This window comes from Sordaria macrospora, chromosome 3, assembly GCF_033870435.1.
Source record: "Sordaria macrospora chromosome 3, complete sequence".
NCBI lineage: Eukaryota > Fungi > Ascomycota > Sordariomycetes > Sordariales > Sordariaceae > Sordaria > Sordaria macrospora.
Window position 1 is genome coordinate 4168306 of NC_089373.1, and position 15811 is coordinate 4184116.

Here is a 15811-nt window from a genome sequence, read left to right on the forward strand (position 1 = left end):
CTACTTTCCAGCGTCCAAACTAGCTTCAACCCTTCGTCGCTCCCTTACTTTTAGGTTCCTTGGTCGCAACATATTCCAACGCAATCACTGGACATTCGACGATGTGCTAACACAATGGTAAGGTAACCTGGAAACATTGTCGCTGCCACTTCTCCGGCGTTTTTCTCGGTTTTATAATCCCCAAGCAATTGTTTCTTAATTTCTGTCATGCAACCCGCAAAAAGTATCATTCCCATTGCTCCTCAAACCCTGGAACGTGTCCCGCATCATTGTCGTCAACGCTCGAAATGGCCTTTCTCCCTTAACCGCGGCCTTTTTACTCTTCTTTGCGAAGTCTTTCCGCAATACCAATCCCAACCCCTAACCTTCCTTCTTGTTCACTTCCAATCACTGTCTTTCCATCTCCCAATCAATTTCTCTCTCAAGGGTCCTGTGCAAAATGCAATGTGGCCCATTCTCCAAGAACTTCTTACTTCTTCGCCATAGAATCAGTGTTACTGGCCATGGTAGCCCACCGGGATGCCTCTGATGAGGCATAGCTCTTGACCTTGCTGTCGGTCGAGCTCGAGGCCGTGGAGCTGAAGGACTTGCTGACGTCACGGATCTCGGAGGCGTTGGACTTCCAGAGAGGAGCTACTGCCGCTTGAGCCCGACCCGGACCCAGAGCCGGAGCCGGAGGTGTAGGAGCTGTAACCAGTATAGGAAGACATCTTGTTTTCTCTGAGGGGTGTGCGTTTAGGCTGTTGTAAGTTCAGAATGTGTACTAGAGTGGTAAACATTGGTCAGTTGCTCCACATATACTGATACTACAGTGAAGCGGAAGTGCCACGTTTGGAGGCTTATTATTACTGACTTTTTCCTTGTGAAGATGTGATAGGTAGAACTGGCGATGGCTTCGTGGTTGGTTTCTCGTGTTGAGTTCGCTTGTGGTATTAGTGTATGATGATGCTGATGGATATGAGCAGGCTCGAGAGAGTGGAGGTTCATGATCTCTTATACTGCCCGTGGTGGACGCAAGATCGATGTTATCCTCGGCGACATTGCTCACCCTGACCCCTAATCCTCCATCGTTCAACCGCAATATGGAGCGCGACAAACGGACGTTGAGATTCCAACCAACATAATATCATGACTGTTTGTTCATGGTACGGGCGGAGCGTCAAACATAGAAAATGTCGGTTGGAAGTTGAGGATGGAAGGGTATCCCACTTAGATAGGTAAGATTACCTGCGTTGGCGACCCATGAGACAATCACAGCAGTGTATGGATCAAGATGGAATTCTGAGCGGTATCTTGATATGTTTTCGGAGAGGCCACAGCCACAAACGCCGAGTGGATGGCCCCTTCCTCAACCATCCACCCTCCCTTCATACTTCTCCGCATATTCGCTCACAATGCCCTTGTAGTCCTCTAGTCCATACGGCTCGATCATTTCCGCCAACCAGCTTCTCTTCCGGTGAACCTTCAGTCCCAGATCACCAACCATCAAGTCGATATACGGCAGCGCATCAAACACAAAGTCTGGGAACTGGTGTCCATGGCCCGCCGGATACCGCCACTTCCCAAATCGTGCTTGGAGAACAGCCTCGTACCTCACCTCTTCCATCGTCTTTCCCTTTGCGCCCACTGTTCCTTCCTTGAGCTTCGACTTCCCGTCCAGCATGACCTTTCTGGATGGCATCACACTAAGGGGCAACTTATCGTCAAGAAACGCGGAGATCCAGAGGGCCTGGGGATACAGGGAGAGCCCAGAAGAGAAGCTGGAAAAGTACCCGATGAATGCGATATCTCTCGTTATCAGAAACCTGGACGACGGCGGTACCATGAACCGATACAACGTCCACGGGGTTAACCGGGCCGGCTGAGGGCTTTGCCCGTCTCCCGTTGAAAGGCCTTCAGTATCCGTCATGGGCTTGTACCTGTTGTTGATGACAGGTTGGTCCCTGAGCCGCGGAAACCTCGAGAGAATCTCTTCATCGGCTCGCGCCACCATCTCGTCCGTAAACAGAGGCTCAGCGTCACCACCCCCCGGGAAATGAGGCAGGCCCAACTCCTTATCGATGCCCTCCGGCAGAAACTTCACAGGTGGTACGTGCTTCCACCCCGTGACACAGCACAGGGCCTCGGTCGCTAGCTTCGTTCCGTTGGACAAGTGTACCGTCTTGGGCGACAACTTCGTAACGTCGGCAATGTGTATGCTGACGGTTCCATTGCGAATGAGGTCGAAGAAGTCTGTTGGGAAATTGAGGATGGAAAAGCTGGAGGCAACGAACATGGCTGGCGCCCATGGCTCGAGCTTCTTGATCTCCGGGTGTGAACTGTACTTGTTGATCGTCTTGACGTCGTTCCCCAACGCCCACCAGAAGCCGTTGGTGATTGCTCGCCCGATGGCTGTCCCATGCCAAAATCTCCGGATTAGCGAGAAGCCATCGGCGGCTCCCCAGATGCATGGCGAAAACCATGTCAGGATTCGAGTTTCTGGATCACAGCAACTTGCGGTTAGTGTTACACCACACATGTTTGAGATCAGTATTCAGACTTGTCACTTACGAACCAACGCCTCCAACCATAGCTTGAAAGGCGTCACAAACGACGGCGCCATCCACGCCGGTCCATGTCCGGTCTCTGCATTCCATTGCCATCAGTCAGCAAACAGCTACCGGGCTTCAGACCCAACACATCGACAACCACTTACCTCGAATAACCCAATTTACCTTAATCCCTTTCGACGCATACGCATACACCGCATCCCAGGCCGACTTGGTCCCCCCAAGCACCGTAACAATCGTTGCGCTCTCCAGCGTCCCGCCATATTTTTTAAACTCCTTACTGTGAAACAACGGCGCCCCAAACTCCTCCTGCACCTTGAAATCCGGCAAAATTGCCTCAGACGCCAGTCCAGTAGCCATCACCATCTTCCTCGCCAACACCGTCTTCTTCTCTCCATCAGGACATTCCACGGTCAACACCCACCCACCCTCATTCCCTCCATCTTCGTTATGCTCAGCCGTGAGCACCGTGTGCCGAAGACGGATCTTGTCCATGATGTCAAAAGCCTCGGCGTAGCTCGTCAGGTACTTGTGCATCACGGGACCGGTTATGTACTCCCCTGGCTTGACGCCGAATGTTTGGGGGTCCATGGGGTAGTCGAGGTACTCGTATGTGCCCTTGAGGTTGTTGGTGCGCAGGCCGTCATAAAGGCGTTCCTGGGCCCAGACACCGCCTATGGATTCGGCTTTGTCGAAGATGGCGAGAGAAAGGGTGGGGTGGAATTGATGGTAGGTTTTGGCCATGGCAAGGCCAGAAAGACCTGTTGTGTTTCGGAAGGGCTAACTGTCAGTATTTCGTTTATCTTGTACGCGTTCATTCACGCCGTGATCTCCTCCCCCTGCAGGACAGGACTTGCCTGAGCCGATGACGACTAGTTCGATGGTCTCCATGTTGATCATCCGTCGCGTAACCACACGAGGTGGTTGCGAGATCCTGCGATGGATTTCGAAGTTGTCTTCTCGACTGTCGTCGACTTTCTGTCCTTGTTGTTACAGGTAGGGGCGGCTACAGCCGATGAACAGGATAATCTTTGCACAAAAATGGGGTCAAGAAGCGGCCACATCGTCCTATTTATCTCGCCGGACCCCTCAACCCTCGAAAGCTACCTTACCATCCTGACGATCGCCGCCTTGTCATGACCACTGGATAACTTGGATAGGCCGTCGATTTTCACGCCTAGGTAAGTTATCATGGTATTTGCCAATATATTGCCCTTGCTGTGTCACCCTCTGTGGTAACATCGCATGGATGCTGACATGCCTTCCTTCCGAAGCATTACCGAAGCGAGGTTTCGCAGCCCCCTCCCTACCTATATCGCTCTAGTCACCAAACAACTAACCGATTATTAATGACTTCCTATTCTTGTTCTCCTTATATCCAGTGAGCTAGTTGAGCTTTGCCAGTTAAGGTACGTAATTCCCTACCCCGATAACACAGATCGATACTTATTTTATGAAGAAACCAGGATACTTCAGCTTGCCAATGGTTGCGACTCTGCCAAGTACGGTTCCTGCATATTCACAGCTCCCCTGTCACAGTGCCATTCTAAAAGCCCGGGAATTCTTTCTCCCCATAGCACGATAACAAATCGAGTAAAGCGTCAACATATGAGCTTGTAAGACATCAATCGAATTTTCGGGGTATTCATGGTGTTTTCATTCATTTGTCGGCGAAGAATCCCATCCTTTTCTGCACGACATCTCAAGGAGTGACTGAGGTGCTAATCTGCCATTATGCTTTAAACATGAAGCCATCCATCTATCCATCATCCTTCTGACAAATTATTCGGAGGGCCTTGGGCCACGGTACACAAGATCCTCCATCACAACATCTTGCTTCTTCTCATACTCCTCCTCCTCCTCAAATTCCTCAAACTCCTCCTCCGACTCCGGCTCTGTGCCATAGAGCTCTTCCGCCTCGTCATCATCAGGCTCCTTGATCTGGAGCTCGATCACCGCGCTGATAGCATCCCAGGACACCACAGAAGCCGCCAAAAATCTGTCAACGGCAGCGGCGAGCAGACAGCGACGCTCTTGTCCATATTTGGACATGTTTTCAGCGGCAAAGGCAAGGAAGCGCTGGCGAGCCTCGACCATGACCAAAAACAGGGCCTGGAAGATGTGAGGGCTCAGCATCTGCCCAAGCTCGGTGTTACGATCCAATCATTGAGCCTCATGTAAGCTAGATAGATTGACCAATCAGATAGGACCCGGGGTCCCGAGTCTACGGGACCACGGGACGGGGTTGAAGACCAGTATATAAGAAGGCCTCCCGGCCTTCGTTATACCGGGTACTTCAGCAAGCAATAGCTATCACAATCTATCAGTACCTTTTGGCTACTACACTGTTACTCTATTGTTCTATCCCAGCGATAATACTCCTGTGCTTGTAACGGTTCGTCACACTCGGTGCCCAAGCGAGCCTGCTCGAGGAAGGACTCGTCCTCCCAGTCGTAGGGGTTCCAACCCCACTCGCAAACACCAGCCAGGCCGATGCCGGCCAGGGGGTCGTTCGCCCGGTTTTCGCGCACAAGGCGCGTGCAGAGGTCGACGATTTCGACCAGCAAACGTTTAGCCCGACGCTTGGCGGGGGGCGCGGTCATCCTCATGTTTGGGTAAACATTTTGGACAAGGATTTCGAGAGAAGAGGCGACAACCTCGTCCCGACGCTCCGGCTGGATGATGTTGCGGCCGCTATTGCCGGGCCAGCGCATTCCCTTTCCGGGAAGGATGCGGCGAAGGAAAGGAGGCGCAGCGGGGCCAGACATTGTGGTGTGCGGAAGGTCTGTATTCAAAAATCGGTCAGCGCAGTTCATGTGTGAGATCACTTGCTTGTCGCTTGCGACTCAGCGAGCAGCTAGCTTTGGACTTACATTCTTGTGGAGGGGCAGGTGGGCTAATAGCTTGATCAAACGCGTGACGACGTGAATGGGAACTGAGAGTGCATTGAGGTGAGTACAAATTCATGATATTCTTTATCACGAGCGCATGCGAAGATAGGAGCTTTTAACTTACACGAAGTGTGTGCGTTTGTGGTTGTTGGTGCGACTGGAAAAAACTCGTCGGGGATATTCGACGTCGTCGAAGAAGAGAAAGAGAAGAAAGGTCGCGGTCGAAGGTTGAAAGTTTTAGAAAGAGGAAAAGCAAATCAGCAAGCACGCCAAGGGATGAAGTAAGTGAATGGCAGGAGCAAGAAGTGGAGCCCAGATTGCTCAGTAAGTCCTGCGTTTGCTGATTTTCTATTTTCAAAATGACCCAATAACTCATATTGTTCTCGAGATGGGATGAAAAGCACGCTTTGCGCACTTTTATTGGTGGCAAGCAGCAAACGAGGAAGGTGCTGTAATTGAAGAAAGGAAGAATTCACCAGCGTGATCGGTCTTCACGATTCTTTTGGCACGTCTTTCCAAATACGTACTCCCCACCCTCCTCTAGGTGGGGATCGCTAAGCTAGAAGCTGTGAACTTTGGGAGTTGTGATGCCGAGGCAGCGGCCTTGCTTGGTGTTGACGGCGGGGAACGAATTACTTTGTCTGACGTAAAATGGGGGCGAGAGACACTCAGTGAGGCTGGCCGTTACGTCCTCGTTGTTAACTCTAGGGCAACTACCAGGGGAGAGCTTGTTATCGAGCTCGGTGTTGCTGGCAGATTTGACGTTCTTGTCAAATTTGACTCGCCTGGCTGACGGGCTGGCAGGCAAAGGCAAAAAAAGAGGACTTCGAGGACCTCCTGTGCTTGCAATGGCGTAAAGCCAAAATTCAAGGCAAAGCTCACAGCCGCTGACCTGATAATCCCGGGATTGAACACCAAACTCTTCAAATTCAGCAACTCTCGCCAAGTGGCCACCGGTTCTCAACCTTCCGGCCCAGAATCCAATTCAACGTGAAACAACAAAGACAACTACCTTGTACAGAACGAGGCCCGTATCCTGTATTTGATCGTATCCTGTTCGGCTCCTTGTTGTATGCAAGGTAGAATAGCAGATGCCGTCATTCGGTCCTTTCAGAGAATTATTTTACCACTTGTGCTACGGTCAACCATGGAAGGAGGTCTGGACGCGACGTTCGAAAACAAAGGGCATGCATACCTCTATATATCCACAAGAACGAGAGTCGGTGCCTGAAGTTTCATCCCAACCCTTGGTCACGCTTTGCCTATTTTCCCTTCACAACCCCATGGGAAAAATCATTTTGCACCTTAGACGGGATGAATGGCACGGTTCTTCCATTTGGCCGTTGGTGAACTTTGAGCGAGTTCAGGGTAAGGAACGCTGCCTGATCAAGAAGGGAAGAATCCACTAATGATCAAAGTTTAAAGGAACCAAAGATATGCTTGAACGCCCTTTTGAACGGATTTTTTTGAAGCAGATTGGCATTTTGAATCACGTCAAGTCATCTTCCTCTTGTTCCTTAACCGATCTGTTTAAGGGTCTATTCAGGAGAAGATCCTTCTGGGGGAAGGCGGTCGCTGGACTTGGGCTAAAACTCGAAGTCAGAAGGAAGTTAAGTGTATAATTGCAAATCGGGTTTGACTTGGAGTTGAATGCCCCTCGGTTAGGACATGAGGTCAAGGGCTGAATTGGGGTCAGATGTCATATTTTCTCCAAAAAAAAGAAGAAAAAAAAGACCACATCCCGCTTCTCTTCATCGCGCTCATTTCTCTTTCCTTTTGGTACTGCATCTTCTCAATGGATTTTTCACAATGTCACAAGAAGTGTGCGCATGTGGATGGAAAAGAGGGGTTTATATAGGAAAGTGGAAGGAGTGGAATAAGGAAATGGAACAAGTAGAAGGTGCAAAGTAGTTTTAAGCCAAAGAAAAAACCTAAATTAGCGGCCAGGACTTCATATCCCCCGAGACTCTTCGTCTGGTCAAAATCTCGAATTATTACAAAACCTCATTTTTCACCCTCTAATACTATATTAGTACAAAACCTCAATTACAACACTGAGTTCAGCGATGAACCTCATTGCGACACCACGTCCAGCGACCCCCCTCCCCCAGCAGGGGATGGTGGAAGTCCGTGCCTAGGGCCGCCCACTGTCCACACTTTGGATACAAGACGCGAGCAGCTATGAAGAGAAGCATAATGAATGGGCACAAATCCTCAGCTGTCCGCCAACATCAAAGGTGCAATTAACACATCTACGCTCCATTCCGGGACGGCTCGAATGCAGGGCCATCTATCTCGTAAATCGTGTCACGCGTGGCCAGGTATGGGTACTATGTGCAAGAGCTGCACTCTCCAAATGTCTGGTATACTTTGGATTGGGGATAAGAGGTTGAAAAGAAAAAAAAAAAGAAAAAAAAGGAATCCCAAAAAGAGAAAGCTCAAAGCTAAGGCTGGGTTGTAGGTAGGCCCTAACTCTGGAACGGAGCCAGAGCCAAGCCCAGAACTGACCATCTGCAATGACCCAAAGCCGTGAATGGTATCCACGACGGCACCGATGTACCTGCCTTCACATTTGGGTAAGGACCATGTCACTCATTAGGGCACCTCCTTCCCTCGTCGTAGGCAGTAAATCCTCGCATCGGTCACCATGTATTGGGATCTGGTGTGTCTCGTATATTGCGAGGACGAAATCAGCCCGTCTTCAGAGCGCAACATCGCAAGATGTGGTACCAGAAAGGAAGAAGCCTATGAGGAGGAATTGAAGAATAAACCAGGGGTGTTGTTCAGCCTTGCAGATTTGAGCTGCGCTTTTGCTGCCTTGAGCGTGTAGAGAGGGAAGCCGCCGGAAGGTTTATACCGGCCTGCCGGGCCGTTCCTGCCGGGACACTCTTGCCGGAGCATGCGGCCACCCTCCAAAACGTCCAGATAGGTCCTATATATAGAAGGTCCAGTGATAAGTTTGCCACCAAGGACAATACCCCAAAGACTACCCTAGGACTATGGCTGAGCGGTCATTGAGGCGCGCCTAAGGTGCCCTCACTGTGAGGCAGTGGGTTCGATACCTACATGTAGCCTCAGTTCTTCACTTTCAGTTGTAGTTGTAGAAGGTATCCTGCGTTACGCAAGAAGTCCAAGCTGCTACACTCCAACAGCCAGTGTTGTCCTTGATTTATCTTTTTATTTATTTTTTCCTCTTCTTTTAGTGCAAATGAGGCTACGGCTTTTACTGCGCTTTATCGCAACCTGCGTGCGCTCATCTTGTTAGGGTTATTCTCCATTGTTTCTATTTTTGCGCGATAGACTACGGTTCTCCACGAGCTAGTAGCTTGATAGGGATATTCCACTCCTGTGAACGGTGCCGCGCGATGTGTGTGCAATAAAAACCGTGTCGGAAAAACAATAACTTCGCAAATCAACGAGAGCGGACGGACCTTCCGATATTATCACGGACATGTTCGTGATGTTTTGATCAACTCTATTTAGACACACATATTAGAGATAAATAGCCAAAGTCGCGCATTGTGGTACTGCCAGAGATGAGACGCTTGAACGTAACGCGCTACAGGTAACATTATACTATTTAAGATTCAAGGGAAAACAAAAACATGGTAGCCAGCAAAGCTGAAATAAATCTTGACAAGGGCACAGGGAACATCGCGTGCGAACAAACGATGATTACCGATCCACAGCAGTCTAAGTGTGCCCCGTTGACAGGCGGAACTTTAGAAGATTGCAGCCCAATCCAACGGGCCAACCGATATCTGCATGTCCCTGGAACATCTGTGAATATTGGCCACGATCGGGTACATGGTGTCCTTGACAAAAATTCAATGCGAGCTGGAAGAAACATAACAAGGTTCAGCATCCTCGCAGTCGGTTGAAGCACTTCTATATCACTGTTAGGCACTTTTGTGAAGAGAACATGACCAATGGTGGTGTTTTCAGCCGACTGAGTGGTATCATGAATATCGTTTCGTTCCTTTAAGCTTGTATAAAGGTCTTGCCCACACTGAGTAAGGCATAGGATGTGTCTGACTGTTGCCAACGTTGAGTTCCTGGGACACTTGCGTCCATCCATTACGGACCCCTTTCCCCTCGTTGAAAGCTTACCCATCCTCCTCCTCTTCGTCCACCTCCTCCTGCTCTTGCTGCTCTTGCTGCTCTTGCTGCTCTTGCTGCTTTTGCTGCTCTTGCTGCTCTTGCTGCTCTTGCTGCTCTTGCTGCTCTTGCTGCTCTTGCTGCTCTTGCTGCTCTTGCTGCTCTTGCTGCTCCAACGCCATTGCAATCATCTCTTCGTATTCGTAGCCCTCGGACTTGAACTGCACCGAGACGCTGGTCATGTCCCAGAACAACGCTGCCACCAAGGAATTGTTGCAAGCTTGGGCCAGAAGTAAGTGGCTGGCAGGGTCTTGCGGTCCCAAGTTCTCGGCCGCGAAGTCGAGGGAGCGCTTACGCGCCCCAATGATTGCCAGGAAGAAAGCATCGAAAATATAGGGCGTGATGAGTCTTCCCTGCTCGGTCGTCAACATCCCGGGGAGAATCCTGTCGAGCACTAGCTGGTACAGCAAGTCGTTCGCCCTGAGGTATTTGCGTAGGCTAGAAGTCCACGGCTCAAAGTGGTGGTGGCCAGTGGACAGCGCCTGGCCCCTCTGGTGCGTTGAGGAGAAGCCCTCGTTGTGGACTCCGGTCAAGTCGTGGCCAGCCATGGGTTCCTTCTATCAAACGCAATCCATTTTCCATCGCATTGAATTGTCGGAAGCATAAATCGAATATGTGCCGACAACGAAACGCCTTTTGTCGAATGCGATGCACTCCTTAGATTCCCTGTTTTTCTGTATTGGGCTCCCATTTTCACTTCAGATCTCGATTGACCGCCTGTCTCTGGATTCTACTGCGTAAAAACACATTTGACAGCAATCCATTGCGCCGACGTGTCGATGTTGTTGAAAGTGGATTGCATTGAGTGACTCTGAAGATGTGGATGACAACGAATATCAATTATTCCTGCACCCCGATGACTACCAAATACTCATGGCCGACATTGCCGATGGTTGTTGACTCGATTGGGTGGAGGCTCCGGAGCACCGCTATAAGGTGCATACAACACTTGTACGCTAACCCGAATTGTAGCTGGTGCTCCACGTGACAGGGGGATGCGCTTGGCAGTGACAGTGTCCCTGCATTCTCGCTACTCTTCGCTGTTTCCTTGATTCGCATATCATTCTACCATCCAGTACTTACAGCTGCTTCCGTTTCATTTCCTCAACCTCGCCCTGATTGCCGAACATTTTCTCATATTTGTTTGTTTTTCACCCGCCAAGCATCCTGCTCCTGCCCTCCAACCTTTGCATCCCCGACACGTTCGTCCCGTCCCGTTCTCCATCGGTTCCTGACTCCCCTACCCCGCCAGTTACGTCATACGCTATGGCGTCCTCGACCGCACATTCTGGACCGGCAACACAGGCTCGCCAGGCACCGTTTGAGCCGCCGGTACCAACACCGCAAACAGAACTGAAACAACCGCCAAAGCGACCCAAGTGGTGTCTCACCGAACACCTTCTCACAACGTACGGGTACGAATTCCAGGCCGCCACGCAGCATCCGTTTCTCGAGGCAGCTGCCAGGGGTGAGCTCTCCAAGGACGTCCTAAGTCGCTGGCTCGCCAACGACAGGTTATACATCCACAGGTAGGCCTCTTGTTCTGATCACTGGCGCCCAATGCCATGTTGCTGACTTATCATTGACACTTTTCAGTTACATCCGCGCCGCCGGAAAGCTTCTTTCCACCATCGACTTGCCCCAGAAGATCCCAGCGCCCAGGCAAGATGGAGTCGACCCCGAACCCGAACAGTGGGAAACACAGCTGGTTGACTGGCTGATCGAAGCCCTTGGCGCCGTCCGCAAGGAAGAGAGAATGTTTATCGAAGTTGCTGAGCGTTACGGCTTGACGATTGACCTCACCACTCCCGCCGCAACAGCAAATAGCGTCAGTACCAGTACTAGCACCAGTGTCGAACACCATCTCCACGCCCCTGCCGCCAATGTTCTCACTATTCCCGATGACCAAAAGCTCCCGGGCTTGCTTCAGATTACCGAACTCTTCTCGACCATCATACCTGCTCCCATTCCCCAGGCGCCCGCCCGCAGCCTCGTCGTTGCCGTATCTACCGACAAATCATCTCCCGACGACCCGCCCTCTACCCCCGATCCTGACCAGACCGCGAAAGCCGGCGACACCGAGAAAGACAAAGAATCGCAACCTGACAACAAAGACGAAGCGGAGGAGACGCCAGTTCACCCTCCTCCCGCTCTGCCATGGCTCGAAGGGGCTCTCACCTTCTACGGCACCGAGCTCGCCTACCTGGCCGCCTGGTCCTACGCTAAATCTCTCCAGACCAAATACACCGCGGACGCCGCCTCCCGCGCAACTGGCTCCCAAGGCCAAGAGTCCTCGTCATCATCCATTGCCCCAGGCGCCCTGGACAGATACCCAACGCCTCCGCACACATTCACCACCACAACTCCAGCTACCTCCCCCGCCCCAGCCCGCGAAGCGCTTTCCGCATTTTCCTCACCACACGTCACCATCCAGCCGTTCCAGCCCCCTCCTCCACCGAACAGCGCTTCCGGCAATAGATCCGCACCAGGGAGTCAGGATGCGGATGGGGGCGCCCTGAGGAATGAGTTCATCCCTAACTGGAGCAGCGTCGAGTTTGCACTTTTTGTCAATCGGCTGGGGCGAATTATCGACGGAGCCGTGTCTGAGTTGCTCGTAGCTGCGGGAGGGGAAGGCCCGGTGGCCGATGCAGCGAAGGGGGCTATTCTGAGACGAGTGGAGGGCAGGTGGAAGAGCTTGATGGTTGCCGAGTCGGCATTTTGGCCCGAGGTTTAGGGGCATCTTGGGCATTCCGGGACCAGTTATAAGCGGGTGATGATGAATTGATATGCCACTGAGGACGTGAGATCTATGACAAAGCTGGATGATTGAAGGGGTGGAGAAAGATCAGATTTCATATTTCTTTGGACTGAATCGTAGAGTGGCCGAAGGTTACTAGACTTTTTTTTTGGATAGACCTTGGATAGATTAACGTACTGTATTGTACGTCTTGAATCATACACACTGCATCCTCCAGCCGTCCCTGGCCCTGCCCGCTGGCGCCATCGATCAGTCGGCGTTATGAGCTAAGTAGCCATGTGAGCCTTGATCCTCCTCTCCTCCGTGATTCCTTAACGCACACGCTGACGTTTCTGACTCTCTGGAGAAGACCCAGATCCTCGATACTGCTCCTCGTTTTCTCCCGAAACGCCTGTACTCTCACATCGCTCTCCATCGCCGAGGTAGTGCTTTGCGAATTTATGACCGCTTGTGCTTGTCTCATAGGACTCGTAGTGTCCCGGAGAAGAGGGCCCGGGTGAGATCCGGCCATCGTCACCGTCTGCGGAATTTTTCTCAAGCGTGGACACGGCATTGAGAGTGCCCTTCAGCTGTATTCCCTGCCGGCGGTACGAGTTTGTGCTCGAGTTCGGGGAGGGTGTCCGTAAGGGCTGGGAGGTCCAAGAGCTGTGCTGGCCTTGGGCCTGGGTCTGTGCTGAGAGCGGTGGGAGCGGTGGAAGGAAGATGAGTTTCGCGGTTGGCCGTTGCACGACTGCCCCTGGTGGCCGATGTCAACATAGTGCTTTGTCTGTCTGATGGGTTTCTCTTGATACCGGACATGATCGGTGTTGAGCGAAGATATGGCAATTGGCAATGATCTGTACGAGTGGCGGGCGTTCGTGATAGCTTACGAAGGCGATGGAGAGAAGGAATGGATATGGGATTTGTTGTCAAAATTAACTCTCAAGACTGGCAGGTCCTTTTATCACTGTAGGTTGGTTTGGGGATTTGTTTGCTTGTTTGTTTACTTATGTAAACAGAGCCTGATTCAGTAGCCGCAAAAGTGGATGAATGGGCGGATGAGCTGCTGGAGGCCCGTCGTGACGAAAGACATGCCTGTCCACATCCGACAAAAAACGGCACAAAGGGCCCCAGGAAACGAGTGCGCATTAGCTCTAGGGAAAGCTTTCGCCAATCTTATCAACCCAACGTACGCCTCGACGCCGAAGTCTGACGAGCGCTTGGCCTGTCGTGGGATCACCGTCCTAAAATGAACCTGCGCTGTGCTATCCGTCGCGTTGTAGAGCTCGGAGGAGATCGACCGAGAGTTGGGCCAATATGGTGGTCAACATGTGACTTTAAACGGACATGGAGGAGGATTTAATTTTCTTTACGTTTCTCTTCGTGCTAAGCGTTCTTGTGTTAGCGGCCATTAGGCTGTTTTCATTCTGTCTCGTTGACACACTAATTGTAAGCGAGGGACTCGCCGTCGATTCAGCGTAGGAATATGTATGTACCTCTATGTCGGGTCTCGTGTGTTTTTGCTCTCGCAACTCTTCCGTCGCTTGTGTCGAAAAGTTACAGCCTGTAACGACTTGGCTAAAAGGTTAATATGATAATCCTCGCTCAGAAAACGAGACCGACGGCAACTTAGCTCGGCCCCGTTGAGGGTTGGCGAGATCGTAACACGCTTGTCGACGTTTCATCCACTGCAGTTTATTGCGGACGCGAGGGAGCGGGGGTAATTATAATTTGCGAGTGTCTATTAAGGTGGAGGCGTTCAACGTAACGGCCCTGAAGGTATTGGGGGTTCTGAAGAAGGAAGAAAGCGAAAGAAAGAAGAAATGTGAAAAGGAAGAGAGTTCCGAATACACCTTTGTAGTTGTTGAGTGTATAATTACCTAAATTCTCCAGGACCAATTGTCCATTCTGCAGGAACAACATTTAAGACTCAAGACTCACCTCTCCCTTGGTCGCGGCACCGAAACACCATTACACTACAAGTATGGAGTCGTAGCTTCCCGCACTCCTCCGTCCTTGACCTCCTCTCGTGCCTGCCTCTCCCGCTATCAAGGCTCCAATCCTCTGTCCTACCATCACCAGCACTGCCCTAGTACATTGAACCACTCTGTCCTTCCTCCTGTCTTCTGCTTCCCTCCTCTAGCCGTTACTGCCTCATCTTGGTTCCCTTTGCCTTGAAGTTCCCTGAACGACCTGATCTCATCCCCTGCAAACAGGTAGCAGCAACCGAAGCGACAACTCGGTTGTTACATGACTTCGTAGTCTGCGGTCCTCGCGACGTAAGGAAGAACTACAATTTCCTTCGTGCTGTCATCCCGTGAGAAGCGTCATCGGAAGCTGATTGCAACATATTCTATCCTTCCACTACAGACAGCTTACAAAATCATCCCTTCTCGGCTAGGTACTGATACTTCCTCGTTTCTTGTTTGCGAAGTCAATATCATGCTAGAATGCAAATTGCCCTTTTCCATCCCATCCCATCTCAGGTGTAATATGAGCTTTTCGTCTGAATTTGGTACATTAGATATTCTCAAACGCAAAGCTGGCAGCAAAATTTCAGCCAACAATTCACCCTCGCCTTCTTCTAGTTAAACCCTTGCGCTCGCTGCGATTTCTTCTCTCTCCCCCTTTCAACCTTCCAACCTCAAACCACACACTCGTTCTCGCCTCGACAATGAACAGCCAAATAGCGCACGTACTTCCTGTAAGTATAAATCTCCAATCTTTATAGGCCCCATGATACGGTATGTGGATTGCCGACCTCAACGTACGCACGGCTTCCATCAAACTACCAAGCGTTGGATCGACAAAGTAACGCGATTCTTCATCAGTTATCAGTAAGTATTCATCATATCTCCAGATTTCGCTATTCAGTAGTGTATGTTCTCAGATCGCTGACTTACCATGAACAGAAACCAAACAAGACAAAATGGTTGTGTACTTGCATGACGTGATGCCGAGGATTGGCTTGCGCTGGCGGTACTATTCCCACAACGGCGCCCATTTTATGATCACGCCCCACACTCGCCGTGACACGGCCATATTCACAGCTCTCTGTGCTCTCGTTGAGAGCGCTCTTCCTGGTGCCAAGATGAGCTCCCGCCCGGCAAAGAACCAAGCCGAGCGGTACTTTGTCGAGGCTGTCAACGCTGCCACTCGCTTCGTCCGCAAGACCCCAGCCATGCTGGACTACATGGACCCCTTGGCTGGCCTCGGCTTGACCGGAGTCCAAGAGCGGGGTGTGACGAACCGTTACAAGCACAGGAGTATTATCGCTGGGATAGAACAATAGAGTAACAGTGTAGTAGCCAAAAGGTACTGATAGATTGTGATAGCTATTGCTTGCTGAAGTACCCGGTATAACGAAGGCCGGGAGGCCTTCTTATATACTGGTCTTCAACCCCGGGTCCTATCTGATTGGTCAATCTATCTAGCTTACATGAGGCTCAACGATTGGATCGTAACACGGGGGACCT

At 51.1% G+C, this 15811-nt stretch overlaps 5 protein-coding genes across 5 annotated transcripts; 2 read left to right on the top strand and 3 right to left on the bottom strand.

Annotated features, from left to right (window-relative positions):
* Positions 1-469: 469 nt before the first annotated feature.
* On the bottom strand, positions 470-3440 carry SMAC4_01055 (uncharacterized protein; the record flags this gene model as incomplete). The annotated part of the gene is made up of 5 exons (XM_003350116.1): positions 470-687; positions 1354-2478; positions 2551-2625; positions 2696-3310; positions 3398-3440. 5 exons carry the CDS (start codon positions 3438-3440, stop codon positions 470-472), a joined length of 2076 nt encoding a protein of 691 aa, XP_003350164.1.
* Positions 3441-4331: 891 nt separating this feature from the next.
* SMAC4_01056 (uncharacterized protein) lies at positions 4332-5317 on the bottom strand (the record flags this gene model as incomplete). The annotated part of the gene is made up of 2 exons (XM_003350117.1): positions 4332-4677; positions 4902-5317. The coding sequence occupies 2 exons, from the start codon at positions 5315-5317 to the stop codon at positions 4332-4334; spliced, it is 762 nt and encodes a 253-aa protein (XP_003350165.1).
* Positions 5318-9546: 4229 nt separating this feature from the next.
* Positions 9547-10146, bottom strand: SMAC4_01057 (uncharacterized protein; the record flags this gene model as incomplete). The annotated part of the gene is made up of 1 exon (XM_003350118.2): positions 9547-10146. The coding sequence occupies one exon, from the start codon at positions 10144-10146 to the stop codon at positions 9547-9549; it is 600 nt and encodes a 199-aa protein (XP_003350166.2).
* Positions 10147-10679: 533 nt separating this feature from the next.
* On the top strand, positions 10680-12572 carry SMAC4_01058 (uncharacterized protein). Its single transcript, XM_003350119.2, has 2 exons — positions 10680-11127; positions 11195-12572. The coding sequence occupies exons 1-2, from the start codon at positions 10865-10867 to the stop codon at positions 12330-12332; spliced, it is 1401 nt and encodes a 466-aa protein (XP_003350167.1). The 5' UTR covers positions 10680-10864; the 3' UTR covers positions 12333-12572.
* Positions 12573-15264: 2692 nt separating this feature from the next.
* SMAC4_01059 (uncharacterized protein) lies at positions 15265-15627 on the top strand (the record flags this gene model as incomplete). Its single annotated transcript, XM_003350120.1, has 1 exon — positions 15265-15627. The coding sequence occupies one exon, from the start codon at positions 15265-15267 to the stop codon at positions 15625-15627; it is 363 nt and encodes a 120-aa protein (XP_003350168.1).
* Between the last annotated feature and the right edge of the window lie 184 nt (positions 15628-15811).